Below are 21,867 nucleotides of genomic sequence, written 5' to 3' on the forward strand. Positions count from 1 at the left end.
GTGGGCTCAGTCGGTTAAGCGTCCGACTCCCGCTCAGATCATGATCTCCTGGCTTGTGAGTTCCAGCCCCGCATCGGGCTCTGTGCTGACAGCTCGGAGCCTGGAGCCTGCTTCGGATTCTGTATCTCCCTCTCTTTGCCCCTTCCCCAGCTCACACTCTGTCTCTGTCTCTCTCTCAAAAATAAACAAACATTAAAAAAAATTTTTTTTTATACTAGGTCTTGGGACACTTGCTCTAGAGTGTCTTTGTTTTTCTATCACCCTCTCTCATAGGAATCAGGATTCTTCATAGCAGGGAAAACAGCTTGTTTGGGAGTTGGTGGAGAAAAAGAACCCCTCTTTCAGTATGCTTAGCCAATTCCTAATACAAAAGGCCAAGTGGCTGCCTGGGGTGAGAAAGAGGTTAGGTCTCCAAAGGAAGTCATTTCCCCAACTTGAAAGAGATACTTGGTTCTCTTCCAAAGGCAGGGGAACCTTTTTAAAATAAATCAATTCCTCATTTTAAGAACAACCATGTAGAGCTTGTGTGCTGGGATCAAATGCCACGTCCGAGAAAATGTCACCATCAAAGCCAAGTACAGCAACTGAACCTCCCCAAACAGGATAAAACCTTATCAGTAATTCATAAAAAACATCTGTCTTTTGCTCTATTTTCACTGTATTATTACATATTAGTTTTTGTTGAAGTCAACAAAGCGTGCGTTCCAAAAGTCAGAAAACCAGATTCTTTTCTTTTTAAATGCTTCTTTTGACTCTTCTCTTCCCAATTCTTACCTCTTACACACCTCACCCTTATTTAGGGCCTTTAGTCACATGAGAGTGTTAAATGTTGAAAAAGCTCTGCCTCATTCTCCCTCTTTTGCCCCCACCCTCTCTCCTCCCAACCTACCCCTCTCTCTCTCCTTCTCTCTTCCCCACCTACCCCCCCCACCTTTCTTCCTCTTTCTTTTATTCTCTGTTGTCATCACTACCAATACCACCATTATCGCACTCCCACCCACCTCACGCATTAAGAAAAAAAGAAAACAGGTCCAGAAAATGCACACAGCAATACTGAGAATCAGGAGATGTGAATTTTATTTAGTTTTTAAAATGATTTGTGGTATTGGTGCAGCACATCAAAAATTATGTTGTTTACTGAAGGATGGAGCAAATGAGTAAATGTGTTGGTATTTTTGGGAACAAGAGCTGTCACTACTGGAGAAGAGCAATGAATATGGATTGCCGTGCAGTGGGGGAAAACGTGGTGTTGCATGTAAATTGGAGATTAATGATTAACAAGTCTGCATATATTTTTAAGTGTGTGTATAAGCGCATATGTGCATATTATTGTGTGTGTGGACATGTGTATATGTGACTATATGTTTGTTTTCCTAGCTCTGTCCACCGAAACGGGGAGAAGCACATGATAACCAAGTAGCAATGAGTCACCTAGCATCCAGATCTTGCGTTATGACTACAATTCCCTGTAAATGGAACCTGGTCTCCTTGGAGAAAGAGCTGTGTGCAAGACTGGGATACAGAAAGTCAGAGTTGACCGGAAATCTCTTGTGCTAAGGAGCAAATCAAACAAACAAACCCAAAACACTCAAAGAACAATAAGGGACAAGGAGCGGCACGAAGGGGCTACCAGTGGCCTATTTCTGTCATCAACAGGAGTAATTATGACAATTCATTGAAGTAAAAATAAACAAGAATCTAATAAGAGGGTTTTTTAAAGTGGTAAAATATACATGCAATTTACCATCTTAACCATTTTTCAATGTACAGTTTAGTGGTATTAAGTATATTATTGGACAACTGTCACCATCTCCCGTCTCCACCCATCTTCAATTTGCAAACTAAAACTCCATACCTATTAAACAATAAGTCCCAACCCCCTCTCCCCCAAGGCTCCAACAACCACCATTCTACTTTCTGTCTCTATGAATCTGACCATTCTAGGCACCTCATGTAAGTGGAATCATACAGTATTTGCCCTTTTGTGTCTGACTTATTTCACTTGGCATAAGGTCTTCCAGGTTCAACCACGCAGTAGCATGGGTCATTCCTTTTTAAATTTCTTTTTAATGTTTTTATTTATTTTTGAAGGAGAGAGAGAGAGACAGAGCATGAGCGGGGGAGGAACAGAGAGAGAGGGAGACACACAATCCGAAGCAGGCTCCAGGCTCTGAGCTGTCAGCACAGAGCCCGATGCGGGGCTCGAACCCACGAACTGTGAGATCATGACCTGAGCCGAAGTCGGACGCTTTACCGACTGAGCCACCCAGGTGCCCCAGCAAGGGTCATTCCTTTTTAAGGCTGGGTAACATTTTATCATATGTACATACCACGTTTTATTTGACCATTCATCTGTTGATAAACATGAGGGTTATTCTTGCCTTTTGACTATTGTAAGTAATGTTATGAACATGAGCATATAAGTATCTGTTTGGGTCCCTACCTCCAAATCTTCTGGATGCATACCCAGAAGTAGAATTGCTGGATCAGAGGACTATTCTATGTTTAACTTTTTGAGGCCTAGAATATTTTTAAAAAGAGGAAGAAGAAATACTTTATGGAAAATTACCAGCTGCCTTGGAAACTCACTTTAAGACTCCTGTTTAGTGCCAGGCTAGATTGACAAGAAACAGAACCCTACTGAGACTCTCTTTAGTCCTTGTAACTTGCCTTAGGCACATTATTTAACCTCTTTAGTCCTTGGTTCTCTGACCTTGAAAAAATCTGGGTTGACCTAGAAGGTACTTGAGGGTCCCATCAAGCTGTGAAATTCTATGACTCTATGATCATACTTCTTAAGCAGAACTCAGGATGAATCTCCCTTTGAATATATTCTTATTGAGGTGACATTTTAGGGCTTCTCTTCACAGAACTTTACATGGAATGAGCGTCTTATTTATTTTTTTTTATTTTAGAGACAGAACGCAAGTGAGGGAGAAGGGCAGAGGGAGAGAGAATCTTAAGCAGGTTCTGTGCTGTGATCCCACGTCCCTAGAATCATGACCTGAGCCAAAATCAAGAGTCGGATGCTCAACCAACTGAGCCACCCAGGCATCCCGTGAGCACCTTAATGTTGACCAAAAATCTTTAATCACATTTATACATATCAGCCTAAACATCGTGGAAACATTCCATGGCCCTTATGCCAAATCACACTTCCCTCAGATGGGTCCTATTGCACATTTAAGGTTTGGTTCCCAGTCTGTGGCCTCTGGGCATGTCACCAAGGAGCAAATCTCCATCTATGACCTAAGAAGCCCCTGGGACATCCAGGGAGACAGAGATGGAATGCTCCCTTTGGTCTATTCTATATCAAGCTCCTAGGATATAATTAGGAGGCAGCTCCCTTAACAGATGTGTAGGGAGTTAGGTTGGAAAGCGTCCACAGAGAGAAAGGGGAAAAGAGTAAGGAGGCATGATGTCTGGAGATTCTAAGATTCTAACATTATGTGATAAATGATGAAGCAATCCAGCTCTTGGAGAAAGGGAGATGCCCTCAGAACCAACCAAAGTAGGGGAGGGGCCTAACTGTCTCCATAGTAGAGCTGCCCAGTAGTGCTGAATCTCAGGCCCCTAAATCACAGGGCACATGACATTTTCTCATCTCAAAAAATTTAGTTCATTAAAAAAATTTTTTTTAATGTCTATTAATTATTTTTGAGACAGAGAGACACAGAGCACAAGCAGAGGAGGGTTAGGGAGAGAGACACACACAGAATCCTAAGCAGGCTCCAGGCTCTGAGCTGTCAGCACAGAGCCTGACGCAGGGCCCAAACCCATGTAGTTCATTTTTTAAGGCAAGAGGGAAAGAAGGGTAAAAGAACCTTCTTCCCAAATTGACCGTAATCTTATGAAATGACAGAATGTCTACATTTTGCTATTCTCCGACTCTAAGACACATCCTCTATTCCTCCAGAGTGTGGAACTTAATGATAATCTAGTCTAGTTCCCTCATTTTACAAACAAGGAAGCGGGTTCAGCAAGAGCCGGGAACGTACCCAAGTTATCCTGCTAACCAGCCACAGAGGCACAACCCCAATTCTTGCTTTGCTCCCCCAAACAGACTTTACTTTTAAACTCCAAGAACATCAAAGTGTACTTAAAGTGGCACACAAAATGAAGACACACTGTTCATATGGGTCCCACCCATCAGTTCATTGAAAGGTGCTGGGCATCAGAGACCATTCTCAGTAAGACACAGAACTTGGAGGTGCAAAACATGTTTGCTTTTCTGGGGAAGGGGAGAAATCGTGTCCATGTCCCTCTTCTTTTCCCTCGTATGTTTTTTTCACCTAAAGTAAACTCAACTCAGGAGCAGGTCTGAGAGTCTGAACAGACTGAGGGTGGGGCAAGTTAATACCATACATGAGATATAATCCAGGCAGAACCCTAAAGCTAAAATGAGTCCCATTTACACTACTATCAGAACATGTTCTCCAGGTTTTATTTGATCCTTCCTGACTCTCCAGCACTGGTTCAAAGGTCAATGTCATGCTCTGATTCTCTCCATTTTCAAAATAAATTTGAAGGCATCTCTGGCTTGTTTATGACTCTCCTCTAAGTTAACAAGAAAATGTTTAAATATTCTCCATGCAGCTGTTTCAAATCCACTTAAGTAAGCTCTTCAATCCTCAAACTTCATTCAGTGGATGCTCTAATCCTGATATTTCCGTTTTTTAATTGCATGACCCCTTCGTGTAAATATTGATAGAGATAATACTGACAGTTGTGTGAGCTAGTTGGATCCCAGCCAGGAAGAATGAAAATTAATGAAAGTGGCCAGGAATAGAGATTTTGAGACAGAGAACCCTCCGCTCATATCCTTTATTGCTTTCATAATCAAAGCTTTAAATGATTACCCAAGACCTCCCACTGGACATGGCCTTCTATTACCTGTAGAGAGGCATGAAGCATTGTGGTTACCCACTTTACTTGGGAAGTAAAGTCACCTGGGTTCAGTTTCCAGCTCCGATATGTAATACCTGGGCAATGTTGGGGCAATTATTTAACCCCAACAAACCTCAGTTTCCATATCTCCAAAATGCAGCAACTGATAGTACCCACACTGAACAACTGTTTAGGATGGAATGACACATTCTCAGTAAAGCCTGGCAGAGATTCATATATGTTTTGGCACGCAAAAGCATATACAGGCCCCACCCAGAAGGAGCCACCGAGTGGGAGAGGAAATGGCCTGTGATAAGTGTGATGGCACAGGTGACACATTCAACACTCTCCCTGTGGAGGCATGTGAGTTGAGTCCTACTCCTAACCCCTGCCCTTTCCTCTCTTCTGTGCTGTTAGAGACCTGCCTTGGGGGTGAAGCCTGGGGTCTTCCAGAACTAATGATGACTTCATGGGTGAATCTACCACATTCTGGGGTCAGGAGTAGAAAGCTCACATGATCCCTTTATGGGCCACATTCTCTATTCACAGCTTTGGCACTAATACACGACATTGTAATCACCGTAAGCCTTACTTCTTTGTCTTATTTCTCAGTTACTTTAGAACTTGGTTGGTGAAAAGGATGTGATTTACGGAGTCTCTCTTCTAGCTCATAAGCAAGCCATCCTTCTCTATGGCACCATGTTTTGGACCCGTTGGATTCCAAAACAGCCGCCTGGTGAGTCAGCTTGAAAAGAGTCATTGCCACTGGCCTAACTTTCACAGGCAGAGTACATCTGCAGTTCACCAAACACATTTCAAGAGCTGCACTGGCCAATCCCAAGCTTCCTACACTGGATTATTGAGTCCTAGGACTATGCAAGGCTTCTTGATTATCATGCAATTCAGAAGCAACATTTCCAAATGCCAAATATTTCTTTGGAAAAGAAAAACATAACCACATAGACTCTCAGTTTCATTTTTGCCCAGTATCACAATCCTAAAGCCAAGGAGGCAAAAATGAGTCAGAGGAAAGAAGAGTCCAGTCATCCTCTGGGAAACGGTGGGTATCAGTCCTTGGACAAACCTCTAACCAAGTACTGAGTTTGTATTATCTTCACACAAGGTTTTAACATCACTCCACGATTAATGAGCCCAAAAGGGATGCAGAGATGAACAGAACATGATTCCCAATCTCAAAGAATCCTTAGTCTGAAGCAGAAGAGATGCATAATTAAAGAAGTATAATGTAGTACGGTAAATGTAAGGTATTATAGGTACACTGGAAAGAGTGCCTAACCCAAGGGAGGATGCAAGAGGGAGGTTGCCAAAGTTGGATACAGTACTGGACGGCTTATTGAAGATGCCTAAATGAAGTTATCTATTTATGAGCGTAGAGGGAATTGCTGTCAAGATGTGCCAACAGGTGGAAAAAATTGGCAAAAATTGGCATGGAATACGCAGGAAACCACAGTCGATTAGGGAAGACAGATAAGGCGGCAAAGTATCAGAGTCAAGTTCAGGAAAGGCCAAAATGTTACCCTAACATCACCTGCACGGGCTTATTAAAAAATCAGATTCCTTTGCTATAGTAATTAGTAGATAGGGTTTTGGCAATCGGCCAGCATCCTAGTCAGACACCGGAGCTACTGAGGCACATACAGACAGACACCATCACGGGCCTTCATGAAGCTTCCATTCTGGACGAAGACAAGAAAGACGGCCAGGCAAGGAGAGAAAGGTAGAGTGGCGAGAAGAGTGTGTGTCAAGTCTAGGACTTGAAGGACTGTCGTCAATACCAGGCCAAAAGAGAGGAGGTCACTGTGATTGGGCCTGAATGAGCAAGCATCAGAACAGCAGACATGTTGCTGCCATCAACAGCCACAACGCTAGTTTAAAAAAATAAGTAACAGTCTGGTCTGGGAGGCCCAGGTGGCTCAGTTGGTTAAGCGTCTAACTTCAGCACTCGGGTCATGATCTCACAGTTTGTGAGTTCGAGTCCCACCGTCGGGTTCTGTGCTGACAGCTCAGAGCCTGGAGCCTGTGTCTCCCTCTCTCTCTCTGCCCCTCCCCTGCTTGTGCTCTCTCTCTCTCTCTCAAAAATCAATAAACATTATAATTTTTTTTAAACATTCATTCATTATTGAGAGACAGAGCACGAGCATGGGAGGGGCAGATAGAGGGGGTGACACAGAATCCGAAGCAGGCTCCAGGCTCTGAGCTGTCAGCACAGAGCCCGATGTGGGGCTCGAACCCATGAGCAGTGAGATCATGACGAGCTGAAGTCGGACACCCAATCGGCTGAGCCACCCAGGAGCCCCAAACATTAAAAAAATTTAAAAAAAAAAAGTCTGGTCTGTTTTAATGGGTGGATTTTTTAAAACACTACAACTATGATGTAGTTGAAATTTTTGATGTCATCCACGTGGAATTTTAAAAAGCAGTTTTTTGTTTTATTTTGGCACCATTTTTGAGAGCTGGAGGAAACAGACGTGAACGCAGCATTGCCTCTGAGGAGCTCAGAGTGAGCTGGGAGAGACAGCCCTGTAACAGCCTCACACCATGGGGACAGAGACATGCACTCATCAAGGCATGCGGCACATGCCCTGGGAACATGGCGGAATCACTGGGGACTTAAAGGCCACTGGGAAACCTTCACTCAGAGGACTGTACTTCAAGGGAAACAGAGACCATTAAATCTTTGAAAACCTAGGATTCTAAACGAGTTGTCCGTTTTCTCTTCTCTTGGGCCCAACTTTCACGGGAAGAGTATTTTTAGCTGGTGCCATTCATTTACTTCATACAAAAAATATGCATCAGGTGCCTACTCCTGCTGGGAGTTGGGTCCTTGCTCTGAGTTCCCTGGGTGGAAGGGACGAGTAGGCATTATCAGCTATTCACATTAACATTGGGTGGCAGAAATACCCGGAAGGAAGGAAGCAAAACTATCGCAAGCAGTTTTCCATAACGAAATTAAGGGAGGGCAATAGTGACTAGGGTCATTTCTAGCCAAATAGAAAAAATAAAAGCAAACCACTCCAGCTGCTGTAATGATGACCTGTCCCTTATAGATGAAAAGTTGGAGAGCATAATTCAAAAGGATAAGCTCTCTTCCCTTAAAACAAAGCCCATTGTCTGGGGAGACTCAGACATTTGGACAACCAGAACCAGCCAGCTGCCTGGTCCAGCCTGGACTTTTCTCATTGAGTGAGGGAGTGAAGAAATCACCAGAAATAGCATCACTTGTTAGGGAAGATTCTTTCTCCAATCCTTTAAGCTTGTCATTACAAGAAAACTTTTTTTTTTTTTTTAAGGAATCAAGCATCTTAAAAGGTATTTCATGAATTCTGCCTCATCCTTCTGCCTATCTGACCCACAATTTATGTGAGGCATGTTCTTGCCAACAGATGTTCTCATGGTAATACGTGAGAGCTGCGGGACATGTGGATGCCAGCGTATGCAGGAAGGAGGGCCATTCATTCATTTTCTTCCTTCAAAAATAAGGACTAAAAATGTAAAACTTGGTATTATCCTCAGGAAGGCAGTGAGAACCTATCTGCAAACCACACATTCTGGAACATGGATTTCCTTATTTCAAGGCTGGTATATGTATCTTTCTGGTACTTTTTATTGTATCTGAAAAAAACTCCTACATTATATGAAATAAAACAGCCTATGTTGACACTGTATTCAGTGAGGATGCAAATAAAAACAAATGAAGGAGAAATGAGAACCAACATCACAGAAATACAAAATATTATAAGATAGTATTATAAAATGTAATATACTAACAAATTGGACCAGTTAGACGAAATGAATAAATTTCTAAAAACAACTAACCTTCCAAAACTGAATCAGGAATAGAAAAATTTGAACAGAGTTATTCCTAGGAATAAAATTGAATCAGATATCAAAAAACTCCTAACAGAAGTCCAGGACCAGATGGCTTCATAGGTAAATTCCACCAAACATTTAAAGAAAAGTTAATATTATTCTCAAACTATTCCAAAAAACAGAAGACAAAGGAAAGCTTTCAAGTTCATCCTATTATTTGCATTACCTCAATACCAATACTAAATAAAGATACTACAAAAAAGGGAAAACTACAGATCAATGTCTCTGATGAACACAGGTATAAAAATCCTCAATGAAACACTAGCAAACAAAATCCAATAATACATTTAAAAAAATCATCACCATGATCAAGTGGGATTTATTCCAGGGATGCAAGAATAGTACAATATTCACAAATCTATCGACACGAGAGGGCATATTAACAGGGAAAAGGTTAAAAACCATATGATCATCTTAATAGATGCAAAAAAGCATTTGACAAAGTACAACATCCATTCATGATAAAACGTTCGATAAAGTAGGGTTAGAGGGAACATATTTCAACATAATAAAAGGCCAAAGATAAAAAACCTACAGCTAAGATCATACTCAATGGTAAAAAACTGAGAGCTTTTCCCCTATAGTTAGGAACAAGACAAGAACGTCCACTCTCACCACTTTTATTCAACATAGTATTGGAAGTTCTAGCCATAGCAACCAGACAAGGAAAAGAAATAAAATGAATCCAAATTGGCAAGGAAGAAGTATTTGCAGAAGACATGATACTATATACACAAAATCCTATAGGCTCCACCAAAAAACTACTAAAACTGATAAATGAATTCAGTAAAGTTGCAGGACACAAAATTAATATAGAGAAATCTGTTGCATTTCTATACACCAATAATATTAGAAGTAGCAGAAAGACAAATTAAGAAAACAATCCTATTTAGAATTGCACAAAAACAATAACATACCTAGGACTAAACTTAACCAAGGAGGTAAAAGACCTGTACTCTGAAAACTATAAAACATCGATGAAAGAAATTGAAGATGACACAAATGGAAAGACATCTCATGCTCATGGATTGGAAGAATAAATACTATTAAAATGTCCAAACTACCCAAAGCAATGTACAGATTTAACGTTATCCCTATCAAAATACCAACATTTTCCACAGAACTAGAACAAGTAATCCCATAATTTGTATGGAACCACAAAGGACCCCAAATAGCCAAAGCAATCTTGAAAAAAAACAAAGCTGGAGGTATCACAATCCTAGATTTCAAGATATACTACAAAGCTACAGTAATCAAAACAGTATGATACAGACACCATGAAAGACACATAGATCAAGTGAACAGAACAGAGACCCCAGAAATATACCCATGCTTATATGGTCAATTAATCTATGACAAAGGAGGGAAGAATGTACAATGGGGAAAAGACAGTCTGGTCTCTTCAAATGACTGAGAAAACTGAATAGCTATTGTGAAAAAAAAAAAAAAACTGGACCACTTTCTAACACCCTACACAAAAATAAGCTCAAAATGGATTAAAGACCTATATGTGAGACCGGAAACCATAGAAGTCCTAGAAAAAAAATGTAGGCAGTAATCTCTTTGACATCAGCCATTGTAACAGTTTTTTAGATATGTCTTCTCTGGCAAGGGAAACAAATATTAAACCACTGGAACTATATCAAAATAAAAGGCTTTTACACAGCAAAGAAAACATCAACAAAACAAAAAGGCAGCTTACTGAATAGGAGAAGATATTCTTAAATGACGTATCTGATAAGGGGCTAATGTCCAAAATATATAAAGAACTAATACAGCTCAATGCCAAGGAAACCCCAAATACTTCTATTTAAAAATGGCCAGAGGACCAGAAGAGACATATTTCTAAACAAGACATACAGATGGTTAACAGACAGGGGAAAAGATGCCCAACATCACTAACCATCAAGGGAAATGCAAATCAAAACCAAGATTTCAGAATAGCTAAAATTAAACACACACACACACACACACACACACACACACACACACACACGAATATTACTCAGCCATTAAAAAGAATCAATGTTGCCATTTGCAACAACATGGACAACCTACAGGGTATAATGGTAAATGAAATAAGTCATTCAGCAAAAGACAAATACCTTATGATTTTTCTCTTATGTGGCATTTAAGAAACAAAATAAAGGAACAAAAAAAACCAGACTCAAACACAGAGAATAAACTGGTGGTTGCCAGAGGGGAGGTGGCGTGGGTGGGGCAGGGATGGGTGAAATAAAGGGGCTTAAAAACACATACATTTCCCTTTTTTAAAATTTATTTATTTTGAGAGAGACAGAGACAGTGTGTGCAGGGGAAGGGGAGAGAAAGAGGGAAACGGAGAGAATCCCAAGCAGGATTCCCTATCTTGGCTCTTGTAAATAATGCTGCAATAAATATAGGGGTGCATGTATCCTTTCAAATCAGTGTTACATTTTCTTCGGGTAAATACCCAGTAGTGGAATTACTGGATCATATGGTAATTCTATTTTTAATTTTTTGAGGAATCTCCATACTGTTTTTCACAGTGGCTGCACTAATCTGCATCTCTAGAGCACTGTCAGCACAGAGCCAGACACAGGGCTTGAACTCATGAAATTGTGAGATCGTGATCTGAACCCAAATCAAGAGTCTGATGCTTAACCAACTCCCATTTACCTTGATGAGCACTGAGTAATGCACAGAAACATACTTATACCTGAAACTAATATAACACTGAATGTTAATTATACCTCAAAAATAATTACACTTTGATGTAGAGTCTCATTAACCAGGAAGTTAGTAATAAGAGTAAGAATAAAAGAAATAAGAATAAAAGTTTTTTTTTTTAATTTTGGTGAAAAAAGTAACATGTTGAAGACATAGCAGAATAGGATTTTTTGCTTTTGAAGGTAGGTTACCCATATATTTTGTATCATCAGTAGGAGCCAGCATTGCCCTCAGCTGAGGAAAAAAAGAAAAACACTGAGCTTTGGTGATGTGCCCAAAGCTATTAAGGATGTAAATGACAGGCAGGGCAGGAATTCAACTTTATGTCAGCTATTGTCTCATTCCAGTACACCAAGAGCTAACCTGACCTTGGAAAGAAAGACTTTTTTGTTTGGGGTAATTATTAACATTGTTAGGACTCTACACCCCAACTAATCCAAATCATAACGATCATGGTGATAATAAACCCTCAAGCCTCCCCACAGCTCAACAGGGAAGACTCAACAGGAAAGGCATTCCATGTCAACACAAAGCACAGATACAAAGGGACAGGGCAGAAGTTCTGGTCCCTGGGGCAAAGGGGGAGCCACTGCTCAACCACAATGGTCTCCCACACATACCATCATTCAGCCAGTATAAAAGGAAGGGAGGAAACTCAGAGGCACTTAAAATATAATCAGCATCATTCTTATCATCTTCAGCCTTTTTGCAACTAAAGCCACCTCAATTATTTGAGTGATTTAAAAAACTCGAAGTTGGTTTCTCTAGTTTTTTTTTTTAAGTCCTCTAACCTTAATAAATTATACACTCACACAAAAAAGCAAACAATTTCCTAACCAGACCCTGTACATGGCCAAGTTAAACGCACCACATATTTACTTCTAATCACAGATAGAAAGTGCCCAAATATTTTAGGATTTGATTTAGGCAAAACACAAAGTAACAGTAATGGCATGAAGCTATCTCACATTACTCTAGATCATTTTTAACTAAACCCAACAGTTTTAGGTGTCAAAAATCAAGAGCAAGTACAGGATATGAATGTCTCAAAGCTGCCTCAAAACTTATGAGCTTCCAAAAAGAAGTGTCAATGAAAAAAAGAAAGGCAACTCTTCTGGCTTCCAAGGAACATGGTTTTTACTTTAAAGGTATGTTTATTGCTAAACACAGCTATGCACCTGCAGGCACACGTGCGCGCGCACACACACACAAAACCTTTTAACAATTTGTTTCTGTTGGATTCGTTACTGTATACCGTTTGAGACCCCCTCCCCCCAACAAAAACTTTTAATAAAGAGAAGCAGCTTTCTAGAATGTTTTGCCTCGGATAATATGCAGAGTTTATTAACCAGTTAATAAGAAAATCTACGTCTAAATTCAAAAATACCAGATGAACATGCCTCCCTTGGCAGGACTCCAATAAAAAACCTTGGGCGGCGGGAATACATGCCTTGGCACATGTTTATGGCATTCATTCATCAGTGGGGTAACTGGGCGTTCAGAGAAGACAGGTCTGAGGGCACCACCATCACACCAGTCACCTCTACCATCAGAAAATGTGGATGTAGTATCACCGAAGATCATTCTAGATTTTATTAAAGATTTGATTATGAGGGTGTTTCACACGTTCCCCTTTATATTTTAGAATGACAACAAAGTTGGATGCAACTCAAAAGACTCCAGGAAAATGTTTCACATATGTTGGATGGATGACGTTCGAATCGACTGATGATCACATTCGTTTTGGGGATTGTAACTTTGTTGACATTTACCCTTTCCACGAGATTTTAAGAAGCATTGCTGGGGATGTGGTAGATTCACATCTTGCCTTGAGGTAGGGGAAGGAATGATTATTTCAATGGTCAAATCAATCTCATCACTACTCATTGGCTCCAAACATTCCTCATCTTCCAATCCAGGCTGAATGGGTAGTTGTGGGGTGGGCGGGGGGGGGGGGGGTGTTGTGGTGGAGGGGGTGAGGGGAGGGTGGTCCCCTGTGATGGTGATGAAGGAGAAACCCAGTTCTTACTCCGTCTTATTCTTTCTTCTTTTCCAAACTCTTAACATTTCAAGTTCTGATGATAACAATTTTCACACTAAAGTCAACATTGATTAATCAGAGAACTATTGGCATAAATGGAAAAACTCCAGCCCAGGATTTTGGTGGAGAGTTTCTTGTTGTTGTTGTGACACTAGCTAGAACTCCAAGTTCTTAGTAAGAAGAAAAATGTACCACACGATTTTTAATATCCAATGGACAAAGAAAGAAAGAGGCCGAATTTCACATTTGCCAGAGAACCAGCAACCCTGGGCTGCAGCCAAAATCTGAACATTGGCCTCCCTGTTCCCAGAAGCTCATGCAGAAGCTGACTTTTCAAACTGGATGAGGAAGTGGGACTGAAAAATATATTTAAACAGATGTTTTAAAAATTAGAAATTAAGAGGGTCTTAAAATACTTCAAGCTCTGAGAAACTCTTCTATAAAAAAAGTGACATAAATTTACCATTTTCATTTGACTGTGCCTGACTTCCTCACATGAGTCTTTAATAGATCCTTCTGGAACTTCATCCCTTTGCCTTCTGAGAATAAAGTTAAGCTGGAAGAGTTATATACAAAATGTAATGTCCTGTGACCCTGACCCATAAATACTACACTTCACTGCTTTAATGGGAAGTTGGATTTTTTTTTATTTATTCAGAGAGAGCACGCATGCAGGAGCATGCATGTGAGTGGGGGAGGGACAGAGAGAGAGCTAAGAGAAAGAATCCCAAGCAGGCTCCATGCTGTCAGAGCAGAGCCTGATGTGGGGCTCGATCCAATGAACTGTCAGATCATGACCTGAGCTGAAAGCAAGAGTTGGATGCTCAACCAACTGAGCCACCCAGGCACCCCTGAAGCAGGATATTTGATATTTCAGTTGTATACCTGGTGAATTACCATGTCAATAAATACAAGTATCTTATTAATGATGAGTAAAAAGATTTAACCACTTAATTTCCTAGTGTAATATCTCCACTTACAACATTGCAAGGTATTTTTTACTACAAATGGCATCTATACCTTGGGCATAGTACCAACCTAACCATCATCCCTGATTCTTTACTGATCAAAAAAGAAATGATCATTTCTTTGTAATAACAGGAAACGGAGGATAAGAAAGCACTGGTGACAGAACCTCCGGAGATTAAGATACAGCTCCTTCTTCTCCCTTCACCCCATGCCTGGAAGATCCCAGTATGAGGTAGTGCTAGGCTCCTGCAAAATTCAAAGGAAACAAACACTGAGCCTGCCCTGAAATAAAATAGGTCACCCGGAGATGCCACCATCACAAAACTCATCAAGGCAGCCCAGCTCAGCTGAACAAAACAAACATCCTCAGGGCTGGCCATTCGATTTACCTTTGGGTAGAGATTAATTGGGTCATCCCATGGAATAGATTACCAGAATTCTCCCTCCCCATTCTGGAAAGGTTGACAGGAAACCAGAACCCAGATTGAACACCTCAAATAATGTTAAGGTACTTATAGGAGCGGTTCTCAATTGTGGCTGCCTAATCAGAAGCACTGGGGAAGCTTCTAAAAGTCCATCTAGGGGCGCCTGGGTGGCTCAGTTGGTTGGGCGTTCGACCTCAGCACAGGTCATGATCTCACAGCTCATGAGTTCAAGCCCTGCGTCGGGCTTTGCGCTGACAGCTCAGAGTTGGAGCCTCCTTCAAATTCTGTGTCTCCCTTTCTCTCTGCCCCTCCCTCACTCTCACTCTCTCTCTCTCTCAAGAATAAATAAACATTAAAAAAAAGTTTAAAGTTGCCACATTCCAAAAACACTGAGTTCTGACTCTCTGGGGGTGGTACCCTAGCAGTAACCTCCCCACTCAAGGGGATTCCAATGTGCAGCCAAGACTGAGAAAGACTGTTTCCAACATCCTGAGAAACCTAGAAGTCAGGAGAGGGGGATGTGAGTGCCCAAACTCAAGGCACTGCAAGAAGGCAGTGACAAAGTCATCCTGCTACCCAGATGCAGGACCCGCAGACCTTCAAACAAAACTAGCAGAGGTCTTGTCAGGAAATTCAACACTCCTCCCCTGCTCCCAGTTCTGCCATTCAGCTGTGGTTGACAGGATGGCCCAAGCTTATCTTCTCAGCTGAACCTTGGAATTCAGCAAAAGTAACCATGGAACAGTAAGATGCTTTTTGAAGGGAATTTCAGACCTTAATTAGGTTCTCAGAGTGGATGGCAGGCAAAACAGACCTCTTGTTGCTTAATTATTAACTCTCCTTTTTAAGATGTTGTTTTTGTTTTGTGATGAGCCCTTGCAATTATCTGTGACATGCAAATATGAGGTGACCCCAGTGTTGTGATGAACTCCCATAAACAGGAAGGCAGGGTAGAAGCGGGAGTCAGCTGCCGAAGATCCTGAAGACCTTACTCTTTTCTCCAGGGATCAGTGACTATAGAGCAAAAAGGTTTTTGAGAAGCCAGGCAGAGTTCTCCTTTCCCCTTGGGAAACGCTCAATCTGCGTCATTCATGCAGATTCTGCAGAACCTTTAGAAGGATAAAAAGCAATGCATTTCTTCACTGCAGGACAGGCCTAGAATGACAATGTCCCAAGTTGGACACATTACAAACAGCAAAAAAAAATATGAAGCTCTTCGGACTTCAGTGAAATCATCGCTAGTAAACATGAATCAGAAGCAGACTCCAATTTGGGAGCGCTGCCACTGAGCAGTGTTTATTCAAGAAGCCATAAATTCTACTCTGTGCTCATATGACACTCCTGAGAGACATTCATGAAAGTTAAGGCTTACCAACACAGTGAGCAAACACCTGTGCATCATTTCTTTAAAAAAATAAAAGGCGAGGTATAAGAAAATAATCTTCCAGGCTATATATCTTTTTTTTTTTTTTTTTAACATGTATTCATTATTGAGAGACAGAGAGAGACAGAGCATGAGCAGGGGAGGGGCAGAGAGAGAGGGAGACACAGAATCCGAAGCAGGCTCCAGGCTCGTATCAGTCAGCACAGAGCCTGAGTGGGGCTTGAACCTATGAACCGTGAGATCATGATGTGAGCCGAAGTTGGCCGCTTAACCGACTGAACCACTCAGGCACCCCCAGGCTACATATCTTAATTGAAAAACCATGTTGGCTAAAAAACAAAAGCTCAACTAAATTTCTGATAAATTTCCTTTCCTAAGGAGCCTGTCAAATAAATAGGCAAAGATTTTTAACAACCTAGCTGAGCAATAAAATCACTAACATTTAACATAAGACCCTCTAAAATCAGTTACTTCTCTTCTACATTTAAGAAAGTGCTTCCACCTCTGAAAAAAAACCCAAGAAAATGTAATTAAATAGTCCATAATAAGAAGTGAGGAAAGGAGTGCATGTTTGTAAAACTAAAAGTTACTTAAGGTTTTATTCATCTCCCTCCTAATTAATTCTTTGTTTCAAGTGACGCAATGCTTGGTAGAGAAAACGTGTACCGTGCTTTAAGTTTTATTTAGAGACAGCGAGAGTGGGGGAGGGGTAGAGAGAGAGGCAAACAGAGAATCCCAAGCTGGCTCTGAACCACAAGCGTTCCAGAGCCGGATACGGGCCTGGAAACCACGAAACTGTGAAATCATGACCTGAGCTGAAGTCAGATGCTTAATTGACTGAGCCACCCAGGTGACCCCATGCTTCTTTATTATTTAATACTATGAACACTCATCGTTTTATCATTTTGTGCTCTGAGGATGGTACTTTGTTACAGTTTCTCATCTGGAATCAGGATTAGCCCACAGAAAAAAAGTATCTGAAAAACAATGAAGGGATGAAAATGACCTAAACAAACAGAAGAAATAATGAGTCCACTTTTGGGTTTTGATGCTGCCCCAATAATATTTCCGTATTGTATTTCTGTAGTGCCATTTCATTTGCAAAGCACTTCTTTTTGCTCGTGTTGGCTTATGATGTAGAAACAGCATGTGTTGTCCACATTTAACATTTGGGGAAGTGCAAAACCAGGGAGGTTATATGGCTTCCCCTAAGACTGGGTGTGGAGAACCACAGAGTGTGAATGAAATCCACTTGTGGCCTGTTTTCGTATGGCCCATGGGTTAAGAATAGCATTTACATTTTGCAAATGGAGCTTCCAAGTGGGTCTACTCATTTGTTGACACCTCTCCTATGGGTGATTTTGCACAACAGCAGAGCAGGAAAGAGACTATATAGCCCTGAAAGCCAAAAATATTTACTTTCTGGCCCTTTACAGAAAGACTGCTGACTTCTGCCCCAGACCCACAGGGGAGCCATGAATAGAGCCCAGATTTTTGGGAACGAACCACCAGTGTTGTTTCTACTCAATCTTATGCCTCTTTGTAAAGCCTGTGATTCATCCCAGGCATTTGTATGAGGGATAAGAGGAAGTTTATGAAGCATAAATGTAGGTACTTGAAATAGAAAGAAGGCATTGAGAAGGGAGCCAGATGCAGCAAATGAAAAGGAGATAGGAGAGGAATTTGGCCCCAGCATAGACCACATCCAGAGCCTCACCTCATTTAGAGGATTTAAATGATGAGATTTGAAACCTTTTCAGTTGAGGTTGCGATTAGATTCAAGATTTTAAGTTCATGCTGGAATGGGTTCACTTTGGAGGGTATTGGAACAGGACGAATATATTTTGCATATGGGACTAACATGAATGGGGGGTGGGGTGCAGAGGGCAGACTGCACTGGGTTGAATAATATCCCCTTGAAATTCATGCAAATCCCAAACTTCTCAGAAAGCAACTTTATCCGGAAATCTTTGTAGGTGTAATCAAGTTCTGATCCTACTTGGGATGAGGGTGGGCCCTAATCCAATGACTGGTGTCCTTAGAAGAAAAGGGAAATTTGGACACAAAAAGGAGAACGCCGTGAGAACAGATTCCCACAGGGGAGAACCCTGTGTGAGGACAGGCAGGGACTGCAATGGCATGTTTACAAGCCCAAAGGGTTCCGAGGATATCCAGCACCGCCCAAAGCTAGGAGAGAAGCCTGAAACAAATGTTTCCTCAGAGCCTCCAAGTGGAACCAATCAATGACGACTTCAGACTTGTAGCCTCCAGAACCAGGAGAGAATGTATTTCTGTTTTAAGCCACCCTGTTTGAGGTACTTTGTTACAGCAGCCCTGGGAACCTAATGCAGATTAGTGGTCAAGTGGACACGGCCTTATGAAGAAGGAGTAAGACCAAGAGAGAAAGAGGAAGTGGTCGAATGCCAAACCCCATAAAAATGTTTTTGCTTAAAACATAAACCCTTAGTACTTCTGGAAGACCTTGAGGGAAAACGACACAAAACCAAAACCCAGAGACGCTGATTTTCAACCTGATTGGGTTTTAAAAACACATGTCGCCAAGGTAAATAGAATGAACTTACACTTGAGCTTTTCCTTCCCAGTAGACCCGTTTACAAGTCCATCCCTTAAATTCCAGGCTTCCCCCCATCACCCCACTATGAACGAGAAACAAAATGCATTTTCCAACAAAGGCAAATGGATTAACTAAAATCTTCACAAGGATGTTCCTGACATACTTCTTTTTTGAAATAACCCTAAATTTCCACAGGTGGCCTCATTTTCCAAATCCCTGGTACAGTGGATCCTTGAACGGCATCAGAGTTGGGACATCTACCCCTAAACAGTCAAAAACGTGCATATAACTTTTGACTTCCCCAAAACTTAACTACTAACAGACTGATATTGACCAGAAGCCTTACTGATAACATAAGCAGTTGATAAACACATATTTTGTAGGCTAGATGTCTTATAGTCTGTATTCTTACAGGAAAGAAGCTAGAGGAAATGTGAGGAAAATCATAGGAGAAAATACATTTATAGTACTGTACTGTATTTATTGAAAATATCTCCATGTATACGGACTTGCACTGTTTAAACCTGCGTTGTTCAAGGGTCAACTGGATAAGTGATTAAAAAATAATTCTACACTTTCAATCAGATTCAAAACCAGTGTATCATGGAATCATCACAGTCACCTCTAGAAGCTTCCAATGGCTCAGTGTGTAACCTCTTACACTGCTTGGCACCAGATACACTAAAGGCTAATTCACCCCACCCCCACATACACACATTTTTCAGCACAACGTTCTTGAAGGTTGAAGCAAGACCCATTCCTTCATTTCTTCAAAAGTGCAAGGAAATGGTGGTAAAGGAGTGAGGTTGCAGACATCACGTAAAGTCAAGTCAAAACTTGGGTGCATGCTATGTTCCTATGTAACTTGGTCACTGAAGGATAAAAATTTAGATTGATTGCTCTGAAACTCTTCGTATATCACGTATAAAATATACATGAATGTAGGTGCTACAAGTTTGTGATAAAGTTGTTGTTGGGGTCCATCCTAAAGCCTATGCAATGCTGGCATTGTAGCAGCTAAATTCTTTTTAGTAGACCCACAAAAGACTCATCTTAGAATATTCCTTTATCATGTCATGTTGTATCTTGGTATTAATTATTTTATTCATTTCATTTAAGGAGGCTTCATACCCAGTACGGAGCCCAACCTGGGCCTTGAAATCATGACCTTAGATCAAGACCTGAACTGAGATCAAGAGTTGGACACTTAACTGCCTGAGCCACCTTGGCGTCTCCCTCAGTATCAATTATTTTAAATAAACTATTTCCTCTCTATTTTCTTAATGAACTCAGATATAGTATTTGGCAATAGATTTGTATTCCAATATACCATATACAATTTTATTTGCCTTGTCCTTCCACATTCCTGGTTATCTTATTTTCCTATGACTTTAAACATAATTATATCTTAAATAACCAGTGGTGATAGCAAAAGTAAAGCCAGCTTGAAACTAGTACTTTATGAGAGCCCATTGCTAGTTGGGATGTAAGTATCACTCTCCTCAACCATTACCTAGCTCCTAAAATAAAGAAAGAAAACCCACCAATTGCTCTGTGCGGTCTGCAGGTCATTTATGACCCTACTTCCCATGACTGGGAATTCTGGGAAAGTTGGCCATTGTAAGCCCACGATCTCCACTGTGCCAGTGAAAAAATTAATGGGTTACCTTTTCTCAGCACCTGAAAAAAGCAATGTTAATGCCCACATTTCTGAATCCCAGCACACTGGGGAGCACCACAGTACCCCCATGAGAGAACTCCTGCAGAAGACAAGACTACAGAGTTAACTAAGTTCATCACACTCCTCTGGAGTTTGGGCCCCAGATCTTCTTTGGCCTCTGAAACCAAAGCACTCTGTAAATCTTTTTGTCAAAAGATGTACATGCTCTCGAGAGAAGGAACGCATGCCTCCACAAATAGGGCCAACACCCCTGTGGCGCTTACCTTATTCTGCTCACACACGTACTGTATTCTCAGAGTGTCCATGGCTCTGATCATGGATTGCATGGCGGTGAATATGTTTTGGTAAACTAACTTCGTGAACCCCTTCCTGTCTTCATCGCTGTAGCCAGACCCATGGATGATTCTCATTTGCTTGATAAAGGTGCTCTTGCCACTTTCACCAGTTCCTGGTAAGACAACACAAGGGGAGAATGCAGTCAGCAGTCTTCAAAAGGAACACGCTAGGAAAGAGGGGACCTCCCGGCTGTGTTGGTCTGTATCGTGATGAACAGGGTTGATTGGGTCAACTTGGAAGGGGCCTGCCAGTATCCTGCCAGTAATATGGCGTCAGTATCCTGACCCTAGGCAGAGGAGTCCCTATTCTGTACCCTGTGCTCCCACTCCTTCTCTCCCTCCCTCTCACACGTGCGAGCGTGCATGCGTGCGCACACACACACACACACACACACACACTTAAGGGTACATGAGTGTCTCTGTTCCTTGGAGTAATTCTAACCATCAGCTCTTATAACCAGCACTGTTTAGGCCCCAGGAAACTGCTCCCCTACATCCCTTTTCCTAAGTTCCTTCTGATAACTGGCAACTGTGTCTGAAAGCCCCAAACGTCTAAGGGTTCCACTACCGCTAATACAGCAGCAGTGGTAATGGAGGCTGCATCAGTGCGCCGGGAGGACCTCAGCAACAGGATCAAAGTCTTATTCACTCGTCAGTTCCTGCCTTTCAGATACGTGAGCACAAGTGATCCTTGCACAATCCAGCACCATCCCCGGTATTCTGGCTCCTCCTCCTATTCCAACTTGTAGTCCAGGGGCTCCTCCAAACTCACAACACCTGCATGTGGGCAGCAGAGGAACAGTTTACAGGATCAAACCATTCCTGCTGCTCTGAGATGTCCAGGCATGACATGTGGGACATAAGATGCCAGGACTCCACATTTTAAAAAAAATTTAAGTGTATTTATTTCAGAGACAGGAAGTGTAAGTGTGAGGGGCAGAGAGAGGAGGGAGAGAGAGAGAATCCCAAG

The 21,867-nt window shown here is 41.5% G+C and overlaps 1 protein-coding gene across 1 annotated transcript in view; it reads right to left on the bottom strand.

Annotated features, from left to right (window-relative positions):
- The window catches only part of GNA14 (G protein subunit alpha 14), a 201,247-nt gene that overhangs the window by 68,131 nt on the left and 111,249 nt on the right, over positions 1 to 21,867 (bottom strand). The window contains exon 2 of the mRNA XM_042964070.1: positions 20,826 to 21,010. Coding sequence (XP_042820004.1) covers positions 20,826 to 21,010 — 185 coding nt within the window. The remainder of the gene's footprint in view (positions 1 to 20,825; positions 21,011 to 21,867) is intronic.

This window comes from Panthera tigris, chromosome D4, assembly GCF_018350195.1.
Source record: "Panthera tigris isolate Pti1 chromosome D4, P.tigris_Pti1_mat1.1, whole genome shotgun sequence".
NCBI lineage: Eukaryota > Metazoa > Chordata > Mammalia > Carnivora > Felidae > Panthera > Panthera tigris.